At 49.8% G+C, this 23,520-nt stretch overlaps 1 protein-coding gene across 2 annotated transcripts in view; it reads right to left on the reverse strand.

Moving 5' to 3' along the window:
* TOM1 (target of myb1 membrane trafficking protein) overlaps nucleotides 1–22,575 on the reverse strand; it is a 45,560-nt gene extending 22,985 nt beyond the window's left edge. Inside the window, exon 1 of one of the 2 annotated variants that reach the window (XM_061204904.1) lies at nucleotides 22,320–22,575. In XM_061204904.1, the coding sequence (XP_061060887.1) occupies nucleotides 22,320–22,371 (52 nt within the window). In that variant the 5' untranslated portion in view covers nucleotides 22,372–22,575. The remainder of the gene's footprint in view (nucleotides 1–22,319) is intronic. The other variant, XM_061204905.1, reaches the window with a different exon arrangement.
* Nucleotides 22,576–23,520: the final 945 nt, after the last annotated feature.

Raw genomic sequence — 23,520 nt, forward strand, 5'->3', positions numbered from 1 at the left:
CTCCAAAGCCAAGGCCACGGGGTTTTAAATCCCGACTCTGTTACCAACAGGAGGCCTGGCCGTGGTCTTCCTCTACAAGCTAGCTTGTCTGTAGATGGGTAGAAGCGCCCTGGGGTGTCTGATGATGCAAACCAGGCATATGCATGGTACTTGGTGCAAAACAGGTACTCAGTGGGCGGTGGGTCTTTTTTTTTTTTTTTCAATTGAGGTGAAAGTCACACAACATAAAATTGACCATTTTAAAGTGAACAGTTCAGTGGCATTTAGTACATTCACAATGCTGTGCAACCATCCTGTCTTTCTGGCTCTTGGGGTGAGGTCTCCAGGCCAGGAGTCACTACGAGATTCTCCAGGCCTGTCGAGCCCACAGTCGGTGGCCCTTTGCTGTAAGACCTGCTCAGTGCTGGGACCCGGCCGCCTTTTGTGTGCTCTAGTGTGAGAGGAGGTGGGTGAACAGTGAACACGGGAACAGAACATACTATAGGACTTTCAAAAACGTTCTTTAAAATCGAAGTGCTGGGGCTTCCCTGGTGGCGCAGTGGTTAAGAATCCGTCTGTCAATGCAGGGGACACGGGTTCGAGCCCTGGTCCGGGAAGATCCCACATGCCGCGGAGCAACTAAGCCTGTGCACCACAACTACTGAGCCTGCGCTCCACAGCCCGCAAGCCACAACTCCTGAAGCCCGGGTGCCTTGTTGCTTTGCAACAAGAGAAGCCACTGCAATGAGAAGCCCGAGCACTGCAACAAAGAGTAGCCCCCGCTCGCTGCAACTAGAGAAAGCCCGCGCACAGCAACAAAGACCCAACGCAGCCAAAAAAAACCAAAAAACAAAAACCGAAGTGCTGTCCTTGCGTTCACATCACCCACTTTCCCTGCCCTCTCCATCTTCTAGATTCCATCCTCATGCAGACCTGACTTTAAAACGAGTTCCAATTGGACATAAGATGGCGTACGAGGAGGACGCAGAATCCCTGTCTCCTCACAACTAGGGCACTTACCAGGCACTGGTGGGGGACCACAGACACCTAAGGGGATGGGAAGAACCCCCAGTGACCGGCTTGCGGGATCTTGGTTCCCAGGCCGGAGGTTGGGCCCGAGCTCCTGTGGTGGGAGCTCCGAGTCCAAACCACTGGACTAACAGAGAACCTCAGACCCCAGGGAATATCTACTGGAGTAAGGCCTCCCAGAGGTCCTCATCTCAGCACCAAGACCTGGCTCTATCTAACTGCCTGCAAACTCCAGTGCTGGACGTCTCAGGCCAAACAACCAGTAAGACAGGAATACAGCACCACCTATCAAAAACGAAAAAAATGAAACGACAAAAAAATCTTTACAGACGAAGGAGCAAGGTAAAAACCTACAAGACCAAATAAATGAAGATGAAATAGGCAACATACCTGAAAAAGAATTCACAGTAATGATAGTAATAAGATGATCCAAAATCTCGGAAACAGAACGGAGAAAATACAAGAAACGTTTAACAAGGATCTAGAAGAACTAAAGAGCAAACAAATAGTGATGAACAACACAATTACTGAAATTAAAAATACTCTAGAAGGAATCAATAACAGAATAACTGAGACAGAAGAACGGATAAGTGAGCTGGAAGGTAAAAGGGTGGAAATAACTGCCAGCGAGCAGAATAAAGAAAAAAGAATGAAAAGAATTGAGGACAGACTCAGAGACCTCTGGGACAAACATTAAACACACCAACATTCGAATTATAGGGGTCCCAGAAGAAGAAGAGAAAAAGAAAGGGCCTGAGAAAATATTCAAAGAGATTATAGTCGAAAACTTCCCTAACTTGGGAAAGGAAATGGTCAATCAAGTCCAGGAAGCACAGAGAGTACCACACAGGATAAACCCAAAGAGAAACATGCTGAGACACATATTAATCAAACTATCAAAAATTAAATACAAAGAAAAAATATTAAAAGCAGCAAGGGAAAAATAACAAATAACATACAAAGGAATCCCCATAAGGTTAACAGCTGATCTTTCAGCAGAAACTCTGCAAGCCAGAAGGGAGTGGCAGGACATATTTAAAGTGATGAAAGGGAAAAACCTACAACCAAGATTACTCTACCCAGCATGGATCTCATTCAGATTCGACGGAGAAATTAAAACCTTTACAGACAAGCAAAAGCTAAGAGAATTCAGCACCACCAAACCAGCTCTACAACAAATGCTAAAGGAACTTCTCTAGGCAGGAAACACAAGAGAAGGAAAAGACCTACAAAAACAAACCCAAAACAATTAAGAAAATGGTAATAGGAACATACATATCGATAATTACCTTAAATGTAAATGGATTAAATGCTCCAACCAAAACACACAGACTGGCTGAATGGATACAAAAACAAGACCTGTACATATGCTGTCTACAAGAGACCCACTTCAGACCTAGGGACACCTACAGACTGAAAGTGAGGGGATGGAAAAAGATATTCCATGCAAATGTAAATCAAAAGAAAGCTGGAGTAGCAATTCTCATATCATACAAAATAGACTTTAAAATAAAGACTATTACAAGAGACAAAGAAGGACACTACATAATGATCAAGGGATCAATCCAAGAAGAAGATATAACAATTGTAAATATTCATGCACCCAACATAGGAGCACCTCAATACATAAGGCAAATGCTAACAGCCATAAAAGGGGAAATTGACAGTAACACAATCATAGTAGGGGACTTTAACACCCCACTTTCACCAATGGACAGATCATCCAAAATGAAAATAAATAAGGAAACACAAGCTTTAAATGATACATTAAACAAGATGGACTTAACTGATATTTATAGGACTTTCCATGCAAAAACAACAGAATACACTTTCTTCTTAAGTGCTCATGGAACATTCTCCAGGATAGATCATACCTTGGGTCACAAATCAAGCCTTGGTAAATTTAAAAAATTGAAATCGTATCAAGTACCTTTTCTGACCACAACCCTATGAGACTAGATATCAATTACAGGAAAAAAACTGTAAAAAATACAAACACATGGAGGCTAAACAATATGCTACTAAATAACCAATAGATCACTGAAGAAATCAAAGAGGACATCAAAAAATACCTAGAAACAAATGGCAATGAAAACATGACGACCCAAAACCTATGGGATGCAGCAAAATCAGTTCTAAGAGGGATGGCTACAGCACTACAATTCTACCTCAAGAAACAAGAAACAACTCAAATAAACAACCTAACCTTACACCTAAAGCAATTAGAGAAAGAAGAACAAAAAAACCCCAAAGTTAGCAGAAGGAAATAAATCATAAAGATCAGAGCAGAAATAAATGAAAAAGAAATGAAGGAAACAATAGCAAAGATCAATAAAACTAAAAGCCGGTTCTTTGAGAAGATAAACACAATTGATAAATCATTAGCCAGACTCATCAAGAAAAAAAGGGAGAAGACTCAAATCAATAGAATTAGAAATGAAAAAGGAGAAGTAACAACTGACACTGCAGAAATACAAAGGATCATGAGAGATTACTACAAGCAACCATATGCCAATGAAACGGACAACCTGGAAGAAACGGACAAATTCTTAGAAAAGCACAACCTTCCCGAGACTGAACCAGGAAGAAATAGAAAATATAAACAGACCGATCACAAGCACTGAAATTGAGACTGTGATTAAAAATCTTCCAAGAAACAAAAGCCTAGGACCAGATGGCTTCACAGGGGAGTTCTATCAAACATTTACAGAAGAGCTAACATTTGAGAAGAGTTTCCTTCTCAAACTCTTCCAAAATATAGCAGAGAAGGAACATTCCCAAACTCATTCTACAAGGCCACCACCACCCTGATACCAAAACCAGACAAAGATGTCACAAAAAAAGAAAACTACAGGCCAATATCTCTGATGAACATAGGTGCAAAAATCCTCAACAAAATACTAGCAAACAGAATCCAACAGCACATTAAAAGGATCATACACCATGATCAAGTGGGGTTTACCCCAGGAATGCAAGGATTCTTCAATATATGCAAATCAATCAATGTGATACACCATATTAACAAATTGAAGGATAAAAACCATAGGATAATCTCAATAGATGCAGAAAAAGCTTTGACAAAATTCAACACCCATTTATGATAAAAACCCTCCAGAAAGTAGGCATAGAGGGAATCTATCTCAACATAATAAAGGCCATATATGACAAACCCACAGCCAATGACATTCTCAATGGTGAAAAACTGAAACTATTTCCTCTAAGATCAGGAACAAGACGAGGTTGCCCACTCTCACCACTATTATTCAACATAGTTTTGGAAGTTTTAGCCACAGCAGTCAGAGAAGAAAAAGAAATAAAAGGTATCCAAATCGGAAAAGAAGAAGTAAAACTGTCACTGTTTGCAGATGACATGATACTATACATAGAGAATCCTAAAGATGCTACCAGAAAACTACTAGAGCTAATCAATGAATTTGGTAGAGTAGCAGGATACAAAATTAATGCACAGAAATCTCTTGCATTCCTATACACTAATGATGAAAAATCTGAAAGAGAAATTAAGGAAACACTTCCATTTACCACTGCAACAAAAAGAATAAAATACCTAGGAATAAACCTACCTAAGGAGACAAAAGACCTGTATGCAGAAAACTATAAGACACTGGTGAAAGAAACTAAAGATGATACAAACAGATGGAGAGATATACTATGTTCTTGGATTGGAAGAATCAACATTGTGAAAATGACTATACTACCCAAAGCAATCTACAGATTCAGTGCAATCCCTATGAAACTACCAATGGCATTTTTCACAGAACTAGAACAAAAAGTTGCACAATTTGTATGGAAACACAAAAGATCCCGAATAGCTAAAACAATCTTGAGAAAGAAAAATGGAGCTGGAGGAAACAGGCTCCCGGACTTCAAACTATAGTACAAAGCAGTAATCAGTAATCAAGACAGTATGGTACTGGCACAAAAACAGAAATATAGATCAATGGAACAGGATAGAAAGCCCAGAGATAAACCCACGCACATATGGTCACCTTATCTTTGAGAAAGGAGGCAAGAATATACAATGGAGAAAAGACAGCCTCTTCAATAAGTGGTGCTGGGAAAACTGGACAGCTACATGTAAACGAATGAAATTAGAACACTTCTAACACCATACACAAAAATAAACTCAAAATGGATTAAAGACCTAAATAGAAGGCCAGACACTATAAAACTCTTAGAGGAAAACATAGGCAGAACACTCTATGACATAAATCATAGCAAGGTCCTTTTACACCCACCTCCTAGAGGAATGGAAATAAAAACAAAAATAAACAAATGGGACCTAATGAAACTTAAAAGCTTTTGCACAGCAAAGGAAACCATAAACAAGACCAAAAGACAACCCTCAGAATGGGAGAAAATATTTGCAAATGAAGCAACTGACAAAGGATAAACCTCCAAAATATACAAGCAGCTCATGCAGCTCAGTATCAAAAAAACAAACAACCCAATCCAAAAATGGGCAGAAGACCTAAATAGACATTTCTCCAAAGAAGATATACAGATTGCCAACAAACACATGAAAAGATGCTCAACATCACTAATCATTGGAGAAATGCAAATCAAAACTACAATGAGGTATCACCTCACACCAGTCAGAATGGCCATCATCAAAATATCTACAAACAATAAATGCTGGAGAGGGTGCAGAGAAAAGGGAACCCTCTTGCACTGTTGGTGGGAATGTAAATTGATACAGCCACTATGGAGAACAGTATGGAGGGTCCTTAAAAAACTAAAAATAGAACTACCATATGACCCAGCAATCCCACTACTGGGCATATACCCTGAGAAAACCGTAATTCAAAAAGAGTCATATACCACAGTGTTCACTGCAGCACTATTTACAATAGCCAGGACATGGAAGCAACCTAAGTGTCCATCGACAGATGAATGGATAAAGAAGATGTGGCACATATATACAATGGAATATTACTCAGCCATAAAAAGAAAGGTAATTGAATTACTTGTAGTGAGGTGGATGGACCTAGAGTCTGTCATACAGAGTAAAGTAAGTCAGAAAGAGAAAAACAAATACCATATGCTAACACATATATATGGAATCTAAAAAAAAAAAAAAAAATTGGTTCTGATGAACCTAGGGGCAGGACAGGAATAAAGACACAGACATAGAGAATGGACTTGAGGACATGGAGAGAGGGGAAGCGTAAGCTGGGATGAAGTGAGAGAGTGACATGGACATATATCCACTACCAAATGTAAGATAAATGGCTAGTGGGAAGCAGCCGCAGAGCACAGGGAGATCAGCTCGGTGCTTTGTAGACCACCTAGAGGGGTGGGATAGGGAGGGTGGGAGGGAGACGCAAGAGGGAGGGGATATGAGGATATACGTATGCATATAGCTGATTCACTCTGTTATACAGCAGAAACTAACACAACACTGTAAAGCAAGTATACTCCAATAAAGATGTTAAAAAAAAAAAAAAAGAAAAAGACCAAGTTCCAGCAGCGTGTGCAGAGACAACTCCGTACTCTGCTTGTCTCAGGCAAGATTCTGCCCCGCACGTTACTCCTGCGGGTCTGTCAGGCCCACGCACGAGTTTTTAACCATCGGTTGGATCAGCGTTTAGGGCAGTAGCCAAGTTCCCCCATTACGGCTGTGTCTTTGGCTTCAGAGCCTGGCTCCAGGCTCAGAGCCCTCACACCCGCGGCCTCAGTGCACCCGCGAGCATAGCTCTGTGGGCTGTCTCCCAGGAGCCCCGATGGACCGGGCACACGGAGCTCTTATTCCATGCGATGGTGCAAGGGAGGCTCTCTCACCACCCTGCTCTTGGGTGAGACCCCTCACGCATCGCACAGCTACTGACGTGACAGGCCTGCTCTAGGCACTGGGGATGCAATGTGGACAGATGGACACGGTCCCTGCCCTGTGGTGCCCAGAGAAGCCGCACTCCGAGCCAGCCTCGTCAGGATAGACGGGGCAGACTCCGTGTGACTGGGCAGGGCCCTCTTCCAGCTGGGCAGGCAGTCCCATCCTGTGGGCAGAGCCTGGGCTGGGCTGGCACAGTCAGCTCCCTAGAACGGTGGCTTCCATGATCTTGGTTTTGAAATTGGCCTGACTTCAGTTCCACCCTGGGTCCCCCTTGGGTCCTGCGGGCTGGATGGATGCCGGGGTGGCCCAGGACACATGCCAGGCAGCTGAGGCATCCAGGTATGGACCCAGCAGCAGGGTGGGCTGCTTTGCTCCTGGGTTAGGGCTGCGAGAGGGGGTGAGAAAGGGTGCCCTTTAAACAGGTGAAGATGGACTCGCTCATCCCACAACTATGTCCTGGGTGTGGCTCCTTTGGGCCACACTCCCACCCCTGGGACTCACACACATACTGAACCACATAAGAAGAACCAAAGAGAGCTGGACAAGTGCCTCCTGAGCGGGGGGGCTGGGCCCTACTTTGGAGGGTCTGGGGGATGGTGGCTGATCAACCACGCACAACTGCTCCTCCTCCGGAAGCCACGTCTCAGTGACCTCCTGGCCCGTGGGATTCGCCAACCTGACGCCCGACCGCCTCTAATGGGCCCCTGAGTCCTGCCAGTTCCAGCCCCTGAGGCTCTCTCCATCCCGGCCGTTCCCTTCCCGCCCTGCCCTCGGCCACTGCCCCAGCTGGGCCACCTCCCCGCCCTCGTCAGCCACGGCCTCGGCTCCCCCTGCCTCCCTGCCCCCATCCGTTCTCCATGCTGACCCAGAGTGAACCTTCTGGAGCTTGAAAGTGACCGTGTCCCTCCCATGCCCCTTCAAAGGCTCCCTTGCCCCCGGCTGGGCCCTTCCACAACGGGAATATTTTAACTTCCCAAGTTAGATGCTAGGTAACACCAAGCACTGTTAGCTGTTTACGTAAAGAAGGTGATTCAACCCTCACACCTATAAGGTATACACTATTGCCCTTGTCTAACTAATGAGGAACCTGAGCCCTGGAGAGGTCACACATGGTGGAAAGAGAGGATGGCTGTTGATGCCACTGCCCCCGCCTCCCATCAGAAGTCAGGGAGCTCTGCTTTTCCAGAAGGCTCCGCCTGGACCACTCAGGCCATCTGCCCCCTCCTCCACTAGCAGCCCTCTCAGTGTTTCCTCCATTGGATCCCCTATGACCTCTCTCAGGGACCGCTGAAAACGATGGGCACCTCCCTTCTCCTGCGGGAGAGAAGGGCAAGGTTTCAGAAGGGATTATGATCATTTTGGAATGGCAAGCGGGCTGCTAAGGGGGCAGCTGGGACATTTATGAGTAAGAGGCAAGCCATCCCAAGGAACCAAGGTGGATGCATCAGGACCCCTGGAGCACCGTCTGATGCTAACCTGAGCACAGGTGCCAAGTTCTTTAGTCCTGAGTGCCAGTCGTGGGTAGAGCCATTAAGAGGATGGAGTTTTTTGGAGGGAGTGGGGGGAAAGGGGGAGCTTCAGTCAGTCTAAATAGGTTGGGGGGGTTGGAGAGGAAGAGGAGGAAGAGGCAGAAGAGAGACAAGAGCCATCTGAGCAATTCCAGAAGAGAGGTGTGCCCAGACCCCTCCCCTCAGATCTGGGGAGAGGTCTAAGACTTCCTTAATAAACATGTCCAAGGGGCAGGCATGCTCCATTAAGGGCAGAAATTTAAACCCACAGGAATCTGGGGATATGTGTTTTAGTTTTGGTTTTAACCGCAAAAGTAACTCAGCTGGCTATTTTAAGAAGGGGGGATAAAAACACTGACAATGGTTACCAGTTCTAAAAGACAGCCCGCTGACTTGCCCAGCTCTGGGCTGTTGGCAGTGACCTTCGGAGGCCCTGCCCTTGTCCCCAGCTCCTGAGGAAGCTGGGCCCTGCAAACCACCTGCTGTTGTCGGGGGCTGGCAGGCGGTGGATGGGATCCACTGGGCGTCTTTCTGTCTGCTCTGTCCTCTCCACGTGGGGCTGGTGCCTGCACAGCCGGGCTGGGCGGTGGCACAGCTTTGGAGTGGGACGAGCCTGGCCCCACCTCTGAACTCGGAGAGCACGGGCAAGGATCCGAGCCTCGGAGTCTCGGTTTCCTCATCTGTGAAACCGGGAGAAGACTGACTGCCTCCCTCACAGGTGCTGGGACTCTTCAGCCAGACAATGTACGTATGGTGTCAGCTAAAGGGCAGCGATGGGTCACTGCTAAGTCCCATGACTGTGACTTGGACCGAGAGCAACAGAGAGTGGCCACCAGACACTCTCCAGCTCCGGGGCCCTGGTGTCAGCCTGCGCGTCCTCGGGGGCACCCTGGCTATCTGGCGAGCCTGCCCTCTCAGCCATGGGGGAAGCCCTGCTTTGCAGGAAGCCATTTCTGCGGCGATCAGGGGACCCGTGGTCAGCACTGTGGATGTGAGTCACGCTGACCACCTCCTGCCAGGTCAGCCCGAGGGCAACAGCCTAGAGCCTTCTCCCCACCACCCTGCATGTTCACTCACCGGGGTTCTGGCTGAGGGTTCCAGCTGCTCAACGCCTCCATCATCACGGCCACGGCCCTGGCTCAGGCACTGTCTCCCACCCAGACCTGGACCGTCACCTCCACACTCTCCTCTTCCAACATAAATCCAACCAGTGCTTTTCTCTGTCCAAATGTCATCCATGACCCCCCACTGCCTGAGGGTCAAAAACCAGACCTTTTCAGGGGCTGAGCTCGCCCCGATCCACTGTGTTGTTCTCCCTCCCTTGGCAGGCCTTGTTATTTCAGGCGCTGGGGCTTTTGCCGGGGATGCCCGGCTCCCCTTCAGGCCGGCACTGGTTCACAGGTGATGACGAGACCACCCCCCCGCCAGCCCACCACACTGACTCGCTGGGCTGTCACCACACACCAAACACGGGGCTCTGCACTTCACCCCAGCTCCGCCAGCCCTCACCACAGCCCCTAAGGCAGAGGATGGGTACGCTGAGGGCACAGAGAGGCCAGTGGCTTGCCCATGGTCACACAGCTTGTATGTTGCAGAGCAGAGGTTTGAACCCAAAGAGGTCTGGTTCCCAAATCCGTACACTTAACCACCAGGTTACGTGGCTCTCGAACATACTCAGCACGTGTCACGCAGGCCTCGGGAGACATCAGAGAGCAAAATCAACGAGGTCCTGCCCTTGGGAAGTCTACAGTATGGCGGGCGGCCACAAGTGACATTACAGATGGCAAAAATGCCCCGACGGAAAAGAGCAGGCGCCGAGACAGTAGAGGGGCTGAGATTCAGACGTGCCGACGGGGACGGCTTTTAAGGCCCTACCCCAGTGTCGGCCCCGCAGTGTTGCCTCCAACTGGGCAAACCGTGCCAGGCCTCGTCCCGCACTGCGGCATAACACTGTGGACAACAGTGACCAAATGACCGGCCTTCGTTGCATGTCAGCCTGTGCAGGACGCGGCGCGGACCTCTTGTCACTGCCCTACAGCCCCCACCACGTGTGGGCACAGCTGATGCCCACACCCGGAAGTGGAGGACGGGGATGCAGAGCCGGGCCCGGGGGCCTCTGGACCCGTGTGCCCTCCCTCTGCTCTGCCCCCGCCTGCCTCGGCTGGACCCTGAGCTCCGGGGACATCTCTGTCTCACCGGGGCCTACCCTCTGGTGGGAAGGAGGGTAGAGGTTCGGCCAACGTCTGCGGAAGGAGCGGCCGAGCCTCCAGACCACCTCGCCGCCCCAGTTCAGTGCTGAGCACCCGTCCCACCCCCGTCCCGGGGAACATTCCTCATGTTTCACTGACCCTAAGCTCCCTTGTCCACTCTTTTTTTTTTGGCCACGCCACACGGCTTGCGTGATCTTAGTTCCCTGACCAGGGATCGAACCCGGGCCCCGGCAGTGAAAGTGCGGAGTCCTAACCACTGGACTGCCCCCCTCGTCCACTCTTGAGCCCCTCTGATATTGGGATGTTTCTTACAAACAGTGACCTGTCAGAGCTCAGTTGGTAGATTTTTCTTTCTAGATTCAATGAAATATGGTTTGTAAATAGTAAGGAACTGTCTTAAAGGCCAAGGCCGATAGCATCCCTAGTCCCACCTTGACTATGACCAGGTCTAGGGCAGGGCTCACACACCCGGGGGATAGGGAGAGAATGGGAGTTAGCTGACCGTGATCAAGCAAGCAGTGACACGGTGCGTCAGCTCTACCCAGAGCTCCCATGGGGGCCCTCTTTCGAGATCCTCCTCCTATGACCAGCACCCCTGCAAAGGTGCCCAAAGCCGTTTTGTTTTTAGTCCACATTCATGGAATGTCATCTTTACAGTGTAACGGGCACCTACTAACGTCACTCAAAGGAACCATGGTGAACCTCTGAGGAGATTTCCTTCTAGTCTTTACGGTTTTCAGGCTTTAAAAAACACATCTGCATAATTTTTTTTTAAAGTGTGTGATGGTATTGTGATTATGGCTTGTTTGTTGGTTTCTAAATGGGAATCCTATTCCATACTCTTAAGAGACACGCTGAAATATTTATGAACGAAATGATATGCTGTTTGGAATCTGCTGTAAGTAGTACCCACCCCTTTGTTCCCCTCCGCTCCCCCCACCCACCAGCTGCCTCCATCCCTTGCCCAGTGCCCCTTTATCCCATCTGCCCCCCAGCTGCCTTCTAGATGCCCTCTGCCCGCCCATCTATTCTCCGTCCTACGACACGCTCTGAGCAGCTACTGTTTGTCCGGCCCTGTGCCAGGTGCTAGAGAGGCAAAGATGGAGAAGAGAATCCCTGCCCTTAGGGAGGCCCTACAGCGGTCAGTGAGAACAGCGGGACAGGCGTGTTCAGTGCAAAATGACAGGTGATGTGACTGAGGTCAGTCTGGGGCGCTGGGGGAGCCGGGGGCAGGGGGTCAGCGTCTCAGGGGAACCGGGAAGGCTCCAGTGAGGAGGTGCCGACTGAGCTGAGCACAGAGCACAAGCTGCCAGGCTGGGGAAGGTGAGGAGGGACGCTCCTGGTAGAGGAAGAGCACGTGCTGAATGAATGAATCCGTGATGAAACCTCACGGATAACGGGAAGAAGAGCAGAGACGAGGGGTTTGAGGGTCAGTCTGAAGGACCTGAGGGAGGGAGAAAAGGCCGTGCTGAGACCGGGAAAGATCGAGGAGCCCAAGGGAGGCTGAGGGTCCAGGAGGGAGCAAGGCAGCCGGAGGAGAAAGGCAATGATGCCAATGGCTTGGCAGACCAGTCCTCAAAGCCAGACAGAGGGAATCAGGCACAGACACCCCCCAGCCTGCCCCACAGCCGTTCCTTCCTCTTCCCTGCCCAAAGCAGCAACCCCTCCCCCCTTCGCCAGAGCCCGGTCCAGGAGTGGGTGAGCCACCCAATCCCGATCCCTGCGGAGTACAGGGTGTCGGCGGGGCCTCGTCGGGGAGGGGAGAGCCTTGTCTACCCCCTCCCACTCCCCGGTCTCCTTCTGTCCTCTCTTCTGGGAGCCAGCATGGGAGCACGGCGCCTGGAGCTTGGGCCGAGGAGGTGACACGCTCAGGACACAAAGCCAACGTATTCAGGACAGAGAAAGAAAGAGCCTGGGCGTTGCAATACATCACGGATCTGTCAGACCAACCCTGGAACTGCCGACCTTCCGACTTCTTGCCAGGTAAGCCCAGCGCGTGGGGCCTGCTCCGCTGTGTCTCCTGTCATTGCAGCCAAGGTACCCCGAAGCCTGATGGCAGGCTGCGGCGTGCAGACCGGTCTTCTCCCCTCTTCGTCCTCCCATCGCCTGGGCCTTCTGCCCGCGCCTGCTCCCTGCGGGGCCTGCCCTGACCCCCAGAGGGCCTTCCCCTCCATGCTGGGCCAACGGCACCCTACGCACACAACTACAAGCTCTGCTTAGTGTTACAATAACCCTATAGCATTTACTTCTTTGTTTCTACGTCTCTCTCATTAGGCTGTGAGCTCAAGGATGGAGGTTACAGCTTGTGAGTCATTGAATTCTCTACACCACACAGGATGACAAGGCCTGTGAAAAACCTGCAGGATGTGTTTGATGAATGACTGAATGAAGGATGAGGCTATATTCACCACGACCATAAGCCCTTAGAGCACTTTAATTTAAATGAAGTACTCCTACCCTTTGGCCCTCATTGATCCCTGAGTAGCGGTTGTGCAGAAATCCTAATCTTTCTTCAGCTCAGCAGTCCTGTGAATATTTTTAAAAAGCACCATGTCCCTCCTTCATCTGACCTCCACGTTACCATCCTCAGTTCCTGTGACCACTCCACTCTGGAAGTGACTTCTAGAGCCTTCACCATTCCCACTGATCCCCCTGGGACACCGCCCAGCTGTGCTGTCCTCCTGGAAACAGTGTGGGAACCCACGTGGGATATGGTATTTGTGTTAATTCACCCTGTGACTACAGTGGATGTTTATCAACTCTACTGCATGGAACTGACTCCTGCAGAGCTTGTTGCTGTGAAAGACCCTCTCCACTGGCCCACATTCTTTAGCTTTTCTAGTCTCCCTTGCAGCCAGAAGAGGCCCTGTGTTCTGGCCACTGAGATGTAAGTGGAATTTTCTTCCCAGTGGCTCCTGGGGAAGGTTTTCCTCTCCTGATAACAGAGGCAGCGCCAGAGGGTGCCTTCACCTGTGCTCTCTGTTACGCGGGGACTAGCAGGAGGAGGAAACCAATATGCTAAAGGTTGGGGTGGTGGGTGGAGAAATACAGAAAGAACCATTAGGAACAAACTCATCCTAGATGGACCCTGAACCCAGACATTTGCACTCTAAAGGAAACCCACCAGGTCCCTTTCAATTCTAAGGGGAAGCAATGAGGTGGGAAAGTTAGGAGAGTGGGATCTGGACACAGACAAATCCCAGTGCAAGTCCTGACTGGAGCACTCACTAGCTGTGTGTCCCTGAGTGAATTCCTTAACCTCTCTGTGCCCTCGTTCCTCCCCTGCAAAATAGGGATAACTAAAGCACTCACCTTCCAGGGTTATGTGAGGAGGAAATGAGAGAATGCACTTCATGTGCTTTGCATCCCACCTAGCACAACAGCCAACACCAAAATAAACGTTGCCAACTACAAAAATATCAACCTAAAAATCATTGTTTGAAACTTTCAAGCATTCCCATAAAATAGATTTTTAAATCACATACATGCAGAAGCCATTCTTTTTTCCCCAGCCAGCAAACTGTCCTGAAGCCTATTTTCCAAACGAATAGCTCTTTCCAGACCTAGCATGGAAAGTTCCATCAGTCTCCTAAGTTGCTGAGCCATCCTTCCTCAAAGCCCTGGCTGCCTCTCCCCTGCCATTTTGTAACCACAGGCCACAAGAGGAACTCTAAAATACTTTACAGAGGCATAACTTTGGCAACCCACAATTTTAAAGTTGATATAACTAACTATAGTACCTAACTGAAGAAAATTTCAGTTAGATGAAGGACGGCTTTTAAAAAACTATCTAGGTAAGAAGGAGCAAGGCCATGAAAGTAGAGAGGCTTGAAGTGGCTGGCCAAGATGTATATGACATTCTTTTCTTGTTCCCCCAACTCACGAATGTAAAAGATGTTACTGACAAATGTATGTATGTAGGTATGTATGTACCTATCAAGAGATTTAAGGAATTGCTCGTGCTATTGTGGAGGCTTGGCAAGTTCAAAATCTGCCGGGTAGACCAGCAGGCTGAAGACCCAGAGGACAGATGCAGCTTAAGTCCAAAGGTCGTCTGCTGGCAGAATTCCCTCTTCTTGGGAAGCCAGTCTTTCTTCTATTCAACGGATTGGATGAGGCACACACACACTACAGAGAGTAATCTGCTTTTCTCAAAGTCTGACTTAAGTGTTAATTTCATCTAAAAAATACCTTCACATAAACATCTAGATTAACGTTTGGCTAAATATCTGGGTACCATGGCCTGGCCAAGTGGATACATGAAGTTAACCACCCCAGGGGTTCATCCTGCATCAATACAAACAAGTTCCACTGGAACAGGGGACACCTCTGTCTGTCCTTCAATTCTCCGGGTCCCAGCCTATGTGGCCTCGCTGGCTCCTCCCTCCCCTCCTCCCCGGCTCCCTCCTTCCTTTCTCTACCTTCCCTGTAGGAGCAAAGCCCAGTTCCTCCCCATGGGTCCTGCACAGCTGCTTGGCTCTCTGTGGCACTTTTTGGTGCTTTATCAATTGTCAAGTTTCCCACCTCCGTGGGGGAACAAGCCCCTCGGAGGTTTTGTCACTTGCCTGCGGGATACGACTGGGAAGGGCAGGAGCTGGCACTTGAACCCAGATCTTCTGATGCAGGGTCTAAGCTCTGACCCTATTCAGACTGCTTACGTCCGAGTGGTCAAAACGTGCCACCCGGGAACATGCTAGGTGGGCTCATGGGCAAACATAAAGACATTTTTAGAGTTACCTATTTACTTTAATGTCAAGTAGAAGGGAAAAAACACAAACTAGCTTATCAAAGTCATGATTTCAGGATATAATTACACAGGATAAGGTCAAATTTAAAAAGGTGAGTGAACAAAAGGAAAACACTCTGAAAATAAAACTAAAGGTGGTACATGAAGGGCAGACACATATCATAAAGGTGGTTCACGAAGGGCAGAAGTCTGGAGAGTGCTAGCCTAGACTGAGGCCTCCTTGGTAAGAAGGTAAAGAGTTAACTTGTCCTGAATCCTCCTGCTTCTCATGGGGTGATGGTCCCAAGCTAATTAGAAGACACTGAGGGTTTTTGTTTTTTTCTAAAACCAGAAGGACGGAACTCCAGGACTTTACTCTTGTTTCTTTGAGCTCAGGGAGGGAACAAAACCTATTCACCAGTTCCATCTGTAGGGTCAGGCAAAGGCTTTAATTCCCAAGTGAGAACCGGCTCCACCCCACAGCCTGAAACCTGACCTGTCTGTGACAGTGGCTGCCACCCAGCCTGCGACTGCTCATTCCCAGTGACACCAAGACCAGACAGAGGCTGTGCTGGAGCCAGGGCCCTGGGTGGGCACCTGGGCTCTGCCTCGAACTTAGACTACATCCCAGCAGTGATGATAAGACCGGGTAAAAAATCACAACAGCTAACAATTATGGACGATTACTGTCTGGCGGGCACCAGGCCAAGTGCTTCACAACGTGACAATACTACAATCTCCCAACACAGCAATGCAGCAATCCCAACTGATACGTGCTATTATTATCCTTATTTTTAGACAGGAAATTGGAGAACAGAGAAGTTAAGTAACTTGCTCCAGGTAACAAAGCAGGTGAAGGATAAACCAGGACTCAGACCACCTGGCCTGACTCAGGAGCACATCCTGGATGCCCTACTATGTACCATGCGGCTAGCTGACACAAAGCCCTTTCTAGACATTAGTCCCTGTTATCCTTAAGACAGAAATCTGGGGTTCTAACCTGGTGCCAGCACTTATGGATCAAGGAGTCGGAGCTTCAAGATGCAAGGGCTCCCCACGGCACAGAGTGGGAAGCGGTAGAGATTCTGACTCAGGGGGTCCAGGGCTGGAGCATCCTCAAACATCTCTGACGGGGGTGCTCTGGGACCCCAGTTTGAAGAACAAAGAACTTAACCATTCTGCCTCTGGCTAAGAGGTCAGCAAACTATAAACCCACGTGCCAAATGCAGTCTGCTTTTGCATGGCCCACAAGCTAAGGATGGTCTTTACATTTTTAAATGGTTGAAAAAAATCCAAAGAAGAATGAAATTTCATAACACGTGAAAATTACATGAAACTCACATTTCAGTGTCCATAAATAAAGTTTGACTGGATCACAGTCATGCCCTTTCATTGACTTATTGTCTGTCTGCTGTCGTGCTCTGATAGCAGAGTTGAGCAGTTTGCAGCAGAGGCCATATGGACCATAAAATCGAAAATATTTAGTATCTGGCCCTTTACAGAAAAAGTCTGCAAATCCTGGTCTAGTCTACCCTGCCAGCCATGCAGCATCCTCCTTACAGCCTCCCTCCCCTCCAACCTCTGCCTTCATACCTCCAGGGTTGGGAAGCTCACTACCAAACAAGGCAGCCAGGCCCACTGTGAAAGGTGCTGGCACTGAGCTCCTCTGGTAACCGGACACTCTACCCTCTAAGCCTGTGCAGTCGGTTCTATCGCCCCTCCGCAATGGCCATCCGTGTGCTTCTTCCCTCTAGCATCAATCCTTCCCTGTCCTCATCGTCCCCTCAGTTGTTCAATCCTCTGGGAAACAGAGGGAGAACGGTGGCACCTCTATGTTACAGGTAAGGGGAGGTGGTGGAGAAGGAGTGTGACATAGTCAGCAGTGGAGCTGCAGCTGGACCCAGGTCTCCTGCTGCCCAGCCTGGTGTCCCCTTGACAACCTTGCTTGAGTGTCCAGTTTGGTTTCCACTCATCACTCCCAAAATGGCAGCCCCGAGGGCCCGAGGTGTTCTCTTCCTGCCAATGCCTATGGTCTCTTACCTATGATGCCTTCTGGTGGTCCCCCTGGCTTGGCCTTTGTGGAGCTAAGGGTGGCTCTCCCCGACCTTTCACCTCTCCCGTCCACCCCAGGACTCAGTCTTAGGCTCTGGGCTCTCCGCCTGGTCCATCTTGCTCTCCCCACCCGCTACCAGGGGCTGGTCCCCAGGCACTGCCCATGTTTATAGTCTCTGCTGTTAGCAGCTTGCTCTCCTGAGTCACCTGCATCTCAAGTTCAAAGTGCCAGGGGTGAGTTGACAGCCTGAAGTGGAATATGGGGTTCTTGGGTTGCCTTCTGACGTCTCTCTATAAGACACAGCCAGTAAGGGCTGTCCTCAGCGAATACCTGGGACGGGTTTTTAAATCCTTGGAAGAAGAGGGCTGTGTCAACACCAGCTAGTACTCAACTATCTGGGATCCTTCAGCCCCAGGCTGCTGCCCACGGGAAATGGGAAGCTCTCCTGATAGATAAGGGTGTGTGGACAAAAAACGTCACCCGCCATTTCAGTAAACAAAGGCAGCTGTGGCCATTAAGCTGCTGGCCACTGCAGCACCCTCCCCTCACCAAAGGTGCACCTGAGTGGAATTCAGGATGGAGAAAAACAGGATATTGGCACTAGATACTGAAGATGCATGTCAAAGGACTGTTTTCAATAAGCCCAGACTCTTGCATCTCCCCACACAGAGGAAAAAGCCCTAAAATCATTAACTTGAGATGTCTGTATTTTGTGATTAGCAGTCATCTTTTGATGTTTGACTACTTTTTTTTTTTTCTTCCAGCAAAAACTCCTGTATATCCTGGCTCCTCCCTCACCTCTTTGGAACAGTCCCTCCGAGCTACCCGAGAGGCTGCCTCCCGGGCTGTAATCCTCAGTAAGGTCTCCAGATAAAACATAATTCTCAACTTTTAGGTGGTGCATATTTTTCTTTAGTGGACAGGTGAGTGACCTGGAAATGTGCACAGGTCCAGGTGTGCGTCGCAATCAGAAAAGCTAGTCTGTGGGTCAAACAATAACTGTATGTTGGAGGGCTGGGATGCTGCATATTCCAAACAGGTGTTGATCAGCCAGAGGCAGTGTGGTGAGGGTGCGAGAGAGGACCTGGGCTTTGCAGCCAGAGACTCTACTGAGCTGTGAAACCTTGGGGAGTGACACCTGCCTTCAGACTTACCTTTAGTGACATGAGAAAAAATAGCAAAACCCTGCAGGGGTGAAACTGAGTCCCCCTAAAACTGACTTCCTCTGCCGAGTTTCTGATTAACCTCTCCATCCAAAACTATTCCCTTTCTCGTCCCACACCTGTTCCCCTCAAGATTGATGAATATCAAAGAAAAGGGGGCTTTGAAACTGAGTGGGACCCTGTGGGGCCCTATCGGGCACAAAAGCTTTTCCGTGTCCCCCATTTCTTGTTTGTGGGAAAAAGGCTTCAGCCTCCTAAATCTTCCCAAGAGCCAAAGGGCAGATTCAAACAGTTACTAATTAGGGAAGGGAGGGAAGGCAGAAACAAAGGAAAAGCAGTCAAGAAACAATGGTGCAGTGATAAAGCAGAGTCCCAGCTCCTCCTCAAGGGATTTACTTAACAATCTGATACAAATCTCTGAGTTCTTCTGCGGCACCTGGGGGTCCCACCCAGGGGGAGGATGGTGACTTCAGGTCTGCACAAGGAGACCCCAGACTGGAGGGAACCAGAAGGCTGATGCCTGACATTCCTGGAGCACCATCGTGTTACCTCCCCACCAACCAATCAGAGGAAAGTTACAAACCCTGCACTCCCCCCCACCCCGCAACCAATTTTGCCTTTAAAAACTCCTCCCTGAAAACCATCAGGGAGTTTGGGTCTTTTGAGCACAAGCAGCCCATTCTCCTTGTTTGGCCCCTGCAATAAACCTTTCACTGCTCCAAACTGTTTGGTTTGTTTAGCCTCACTGTGCACTGGGCACACGAACTTGGGTTCGACAACAGGGTCGTGATACCAGCGTGGCACCTGGCATTTGCTCACAAACTGTTCTTTCCTTTTCTCCTTTCCTCCCTCCTACTATGTGCCAGGCCCCATGCTAAGAGCCAAGGGTCTGGATCAGTAAGGTACAGCACCTGCCCTCAGGAAGCCCAGGCTAGCCAGGGAGACACATGCACAACTACTAAGAGAATGGGACAGCGCTTTATTAGTGTGACGACGGTGAAAATAATAAAAATGATGATGATGTTTCCCCAGCACTGACAATGTGCCAGGCCCTCTCCACGGAGCATCTCACTTCACTCTCACAACCATCCTGAGAGGTGGATGCTGGTATAACCACCATTCCACCCAGGAAGAAGCAGAGGCTCAGAGCCCAAAGGCAGACAGTGAGGGAGCCTGCAGAGCTAGGGTGATGGGAGGGCACAAAAGCAATGGCTGGATCTGAAGGGGTGAGAGAAAGCCTCAGGGAGGAGGTGACGACGCCCGGGGCTTTGAAGGGTGCACCGGGAGCAGGCAGAGGGAGCGGCAGGCACAAAGGGGTGCGGGTGGGTGGCTGGGGACTTTGTGAGTTGAGAGACACTCACCCCTGATTAACACCATCAGGACCCCTGTGCTCAGGGCTGCCAACTGGACAGGGCTCTACTCTCAACAGAGAGATGGAGTTGGCAGGCTTGAGAAGAGATTATTTCACCCCTGCAGTTTACAGAAACGCAAGCAGCTAATACTAGGTCATTAGTAATAGTAATCACAGCCGATCAGGGCTGTTGCCGTCTCTTTATCAAAAAAAGAAAAGAAAAAAGAAAAGAAAAGAAAAAAGGAATACTGAGGGTATTAACTCAAATGGCAGACATTCTTCATTCAATCTTACTTTTAGAGCTTCTTCAGCTTTGGTTCAGGTATCAGGGGCTCAGGGCAGTTCATCTCAGCTTTCCTATCACTTCACTGGGGTCCCTGGGTGAGTCCTAGTCTCCACCTCCCCTCTCTGGGCCTCAGTCTCCTGTATAAAATGAAGGGGATGGGCTAGAACAGAGGGTTTTAATGTGTGGTTTCCAATCCAGTGGCCACCTCAGACCTACAGGGTCACAAACTCTGGGGATGGGGCCCAGCCTTCGATGCTTTAACAAGTCTTCCAGGGGATTCTGATGAGAGCCCTGGGTCACAAGAGCCCCAGGGTAAGGACCGTTCCTGCAGTAAAACTTGCTCTGTGCTCTAAGGTATTAAGGGTTAGTAACTCTTTGGACTGAGTTATCTCTTGCCCACGACAGGCAACCTTTCAGGGTAAGAAAAGAAACTGTTTTCTTTGACCATCTAAAGCCCAGAGTCCAGATGAGCTTTTCCAGAGAGGCTCAGGCACATGTGGCTGACTGTGAAGGCCAGAATTTTTTGGGCGGGGAGGGGTAGGAAGTCTCAAACTTGGCATGTGATGAAAGCAGTGGTATCTGCAGCTAGAGAAATAAAGATGAGAGACAAGCTGCCTTCTCTTTTCAGCTCCAAAACAATGACTCACCTGTGCATGTGTGTGTGTGTGTGTGTGTGTATGTGTGTGTGTAGTAGGTGGGGCAGGGTGGTGGTCCTGAGAGGTGCAGCTTCCCCTCTCTCGTCCAGGAGCTTCCTGGTGTGTAAATTCTCTACTGACAGCCTCCTCTTGAAGACATTTCATTACAAAACCTCAGAAGAGCCACAAACGGCCACGAGGGCGATTTCAACAGAGCTGGGTCAACAGACTTAAGTGAGGTTTGGTTTCTAAGACAGTAAGAATGGAAAGAATATCTTGTCTAAAAGATCCAATTTTCCCAGTTTGAACTTCAGGCTAAAAACCATCAAAAAGTTGGAGAGAGTTTCACAGTACTGCCCTGGGTTTCTTCATGCAAGGAGGCACACCCAGACTGCCCTGGAGAAGTGTTAGCTGTTTGGGCCATGGCCTGTGGGTCCTCTCTGCGTTGGTGGGCAGAAATGAGTGCCTATGAGACCAACTGTCCAAGCCATTTTCAGGAATTCCGGACCCTCACTTGGCGGTGTCTCAGTAACAAAAATAAATATTACCACTTTCTTTTATATAGCATCGGCCACGTGCCAGGCGCTAAGTCCTTTACATTTATTAACGAGTTTAACCTACACAACAACCCCACGGAGGTAGGGATCATTATTATCCCCTCATCACAGGTGAGGAATCCTCCCTACAGAGGCAATGTCACAGAACCAATAAGTCTCCCGTCAATATGGGGCGAGAGATTCAGGAGACCTGGGCTCTGAGTGAGCCTGTGTCTCGGCCACAAGGCTTGGCCGTCCCCTCTACTGAGAAATGAGGGAGACTGAATCAGGTGGTTTCTAAGATCACTTCCAGCTCAGAGTCTGCGACTCCATGCGGTCCATCTGATGCCGGTTGGTGAGGGCGGCCAAGGCCGGCACGTCCTGAGGCTTTGGCCTGGCTTCCTCATGGAGCGGGTTCCTCAGCGTCTAGCCCCGGCCCGGGGGAGGCAGGGCTCCCTGTCCCCCTCCCCGCAAGACGCCCACCCAGCCGCCAAGCCCTTGTCTCCTGGTCCTGGAGAATGGGCTTCCAGCCCTTCTCAGGTATCCGTGTCCGCAGCGCCGAGTGAGCGAGGAATGAGGCGGCAAGGGCCCAGGAGGCGCGACCCGCGCTGGGGAGGCGACGAGAGAAACATTCGAGGGGCCCACGGACTGCAAAACCACGCAGTCCCTTTAACCCCCCAAACTTTCTCGCTGGATTAGCGACCCTAGCAGCCGCACATTGGCTGAATCGCGGCCGCCCGGACCCGCCTTCTCTCTTTACCTATTGGTTGCTGTGGACATCCATCACAAGCCGAGGCTTCTTAGTGGACCTCGGTTTTTGTCAATCAAAGCAGGCGGGAGGCTGGGCGGGGCCAGGTCAGGGAGAGACACTCCAGCCTCGTTCCTCTCCTTGCCTCCCTCAGGTGTGTAACTGGGGACCTGGAGGCGCGCCTGGGGGCCGGAGCCGGGCGCGGAACCCTGCGCTGGGGCTGGGCCGAGCCCCGGGGACTTACCGATGCGCTGTCCCACTGGAGAGCTGAACGGGTTCCCCAGGAGAAAGTCCATCGCCACGGCTGCCGCTGCCACTGCCACCAAGCCGGGGAATCAGCTGACAGCAACCGCCAGCGCCGGACCCGTCACGTGACGCGCCGGACGGTCCTCGAGGAGGCGCGGCTGGGGCGGGGCGGAGGGAGTCTGGAGCCGGCCGCAGGCCCCGCCCCTGACGTGGAGGGTCGGCGCCTCGAGGCGGAGGGCGATGACCTCACTGCGGTTTACTCTGCGTCGGGGGACGTCACGCACGATGCCTGGCGTTCCTGGGGCGCTTGGGTCTAAGCCACGCCCTCCACGTCTTTTTAAGGATTTAGGGGCGTTGTCTTTGATCTGTACACACCCAGAAAACCCAGTCTCAGACCAGGGAAATGACTTGGGTAAGGTTACCCAGCAAGCTGAGACTCCAGCTCTCGCTCTTAGTTTTAGCCTCTAGGACCTCACAATGACTACACACCCACTGCTGGGTTTGACAGCCTCCCTGGCCTGTTGTCTCCTTGCCCAGAGAAGACTCTTCCTATTTGAGATCGAGGTCTCCCGGCTGCAAAATGTATCCTGTTTGCAGCCCAGATTCCCTTACCTCAAAATAGGAGGGAAGGGCCAAGGGTTTTGCGACACCTTGACACTGAGAGCCAACTCAGTGAATTGCAGCTAGGGACGGGCTAGAGCCCAGGGTGGGAAAAAGCACACAGATGTCACGAGTGGGTCCTGGGACCCATCTCAGCCATTCATTTACTGTGGGATTCAAACAGCGGGCTTCCATTTTCTCTGGATTCTGGAATTAGGTCAAGGACCTTTCTTTTTTTTAGGTCACTGGCTCCTTTGAGAAAGTGTAGAAAGCAGCGGAGCCTTTCTGAAGAAAAAAGGCAGAGATACAATTTGACCTCAGGGAGTTTCTGGGGTCCCTGAGGTGCAGCAGTGGACCCCAAGCTAAGAATTAGGAATCTCAAAGGCTCTTCCCAGCTTTGTAATTCTAATATCTTCTTCGGCCTTCCCGTGTGCTGTGTTTCAGCTATGTCATCTACTCATTAGATACCAATATTAGATCTATTGGTTATGTTTTTTTGCTTCTAATGACATGCACTCCAAAAGATACAATAACCACTGCTTTGGTAGTTTGGGTTACTGCAGGATGCTTTAGTATTTTTTGGGCATGATATTTGTGAA

The sequence above is a fragment of the Eubalaena glacialis genome, chromosome 11, assembly GCF_028564815.1.
Source record: "Eubalaena glacialis isolate mEubGla1 chromosome 11, mEubGla1.1.hap2.+ XY, whole genome shotgun sequence".
NCBI lineage: Eukaryota > Metazoa > Chordata > Mammalia > Artiodactyla > Balaenidae > Eubalaena > Eubalaena glacialis.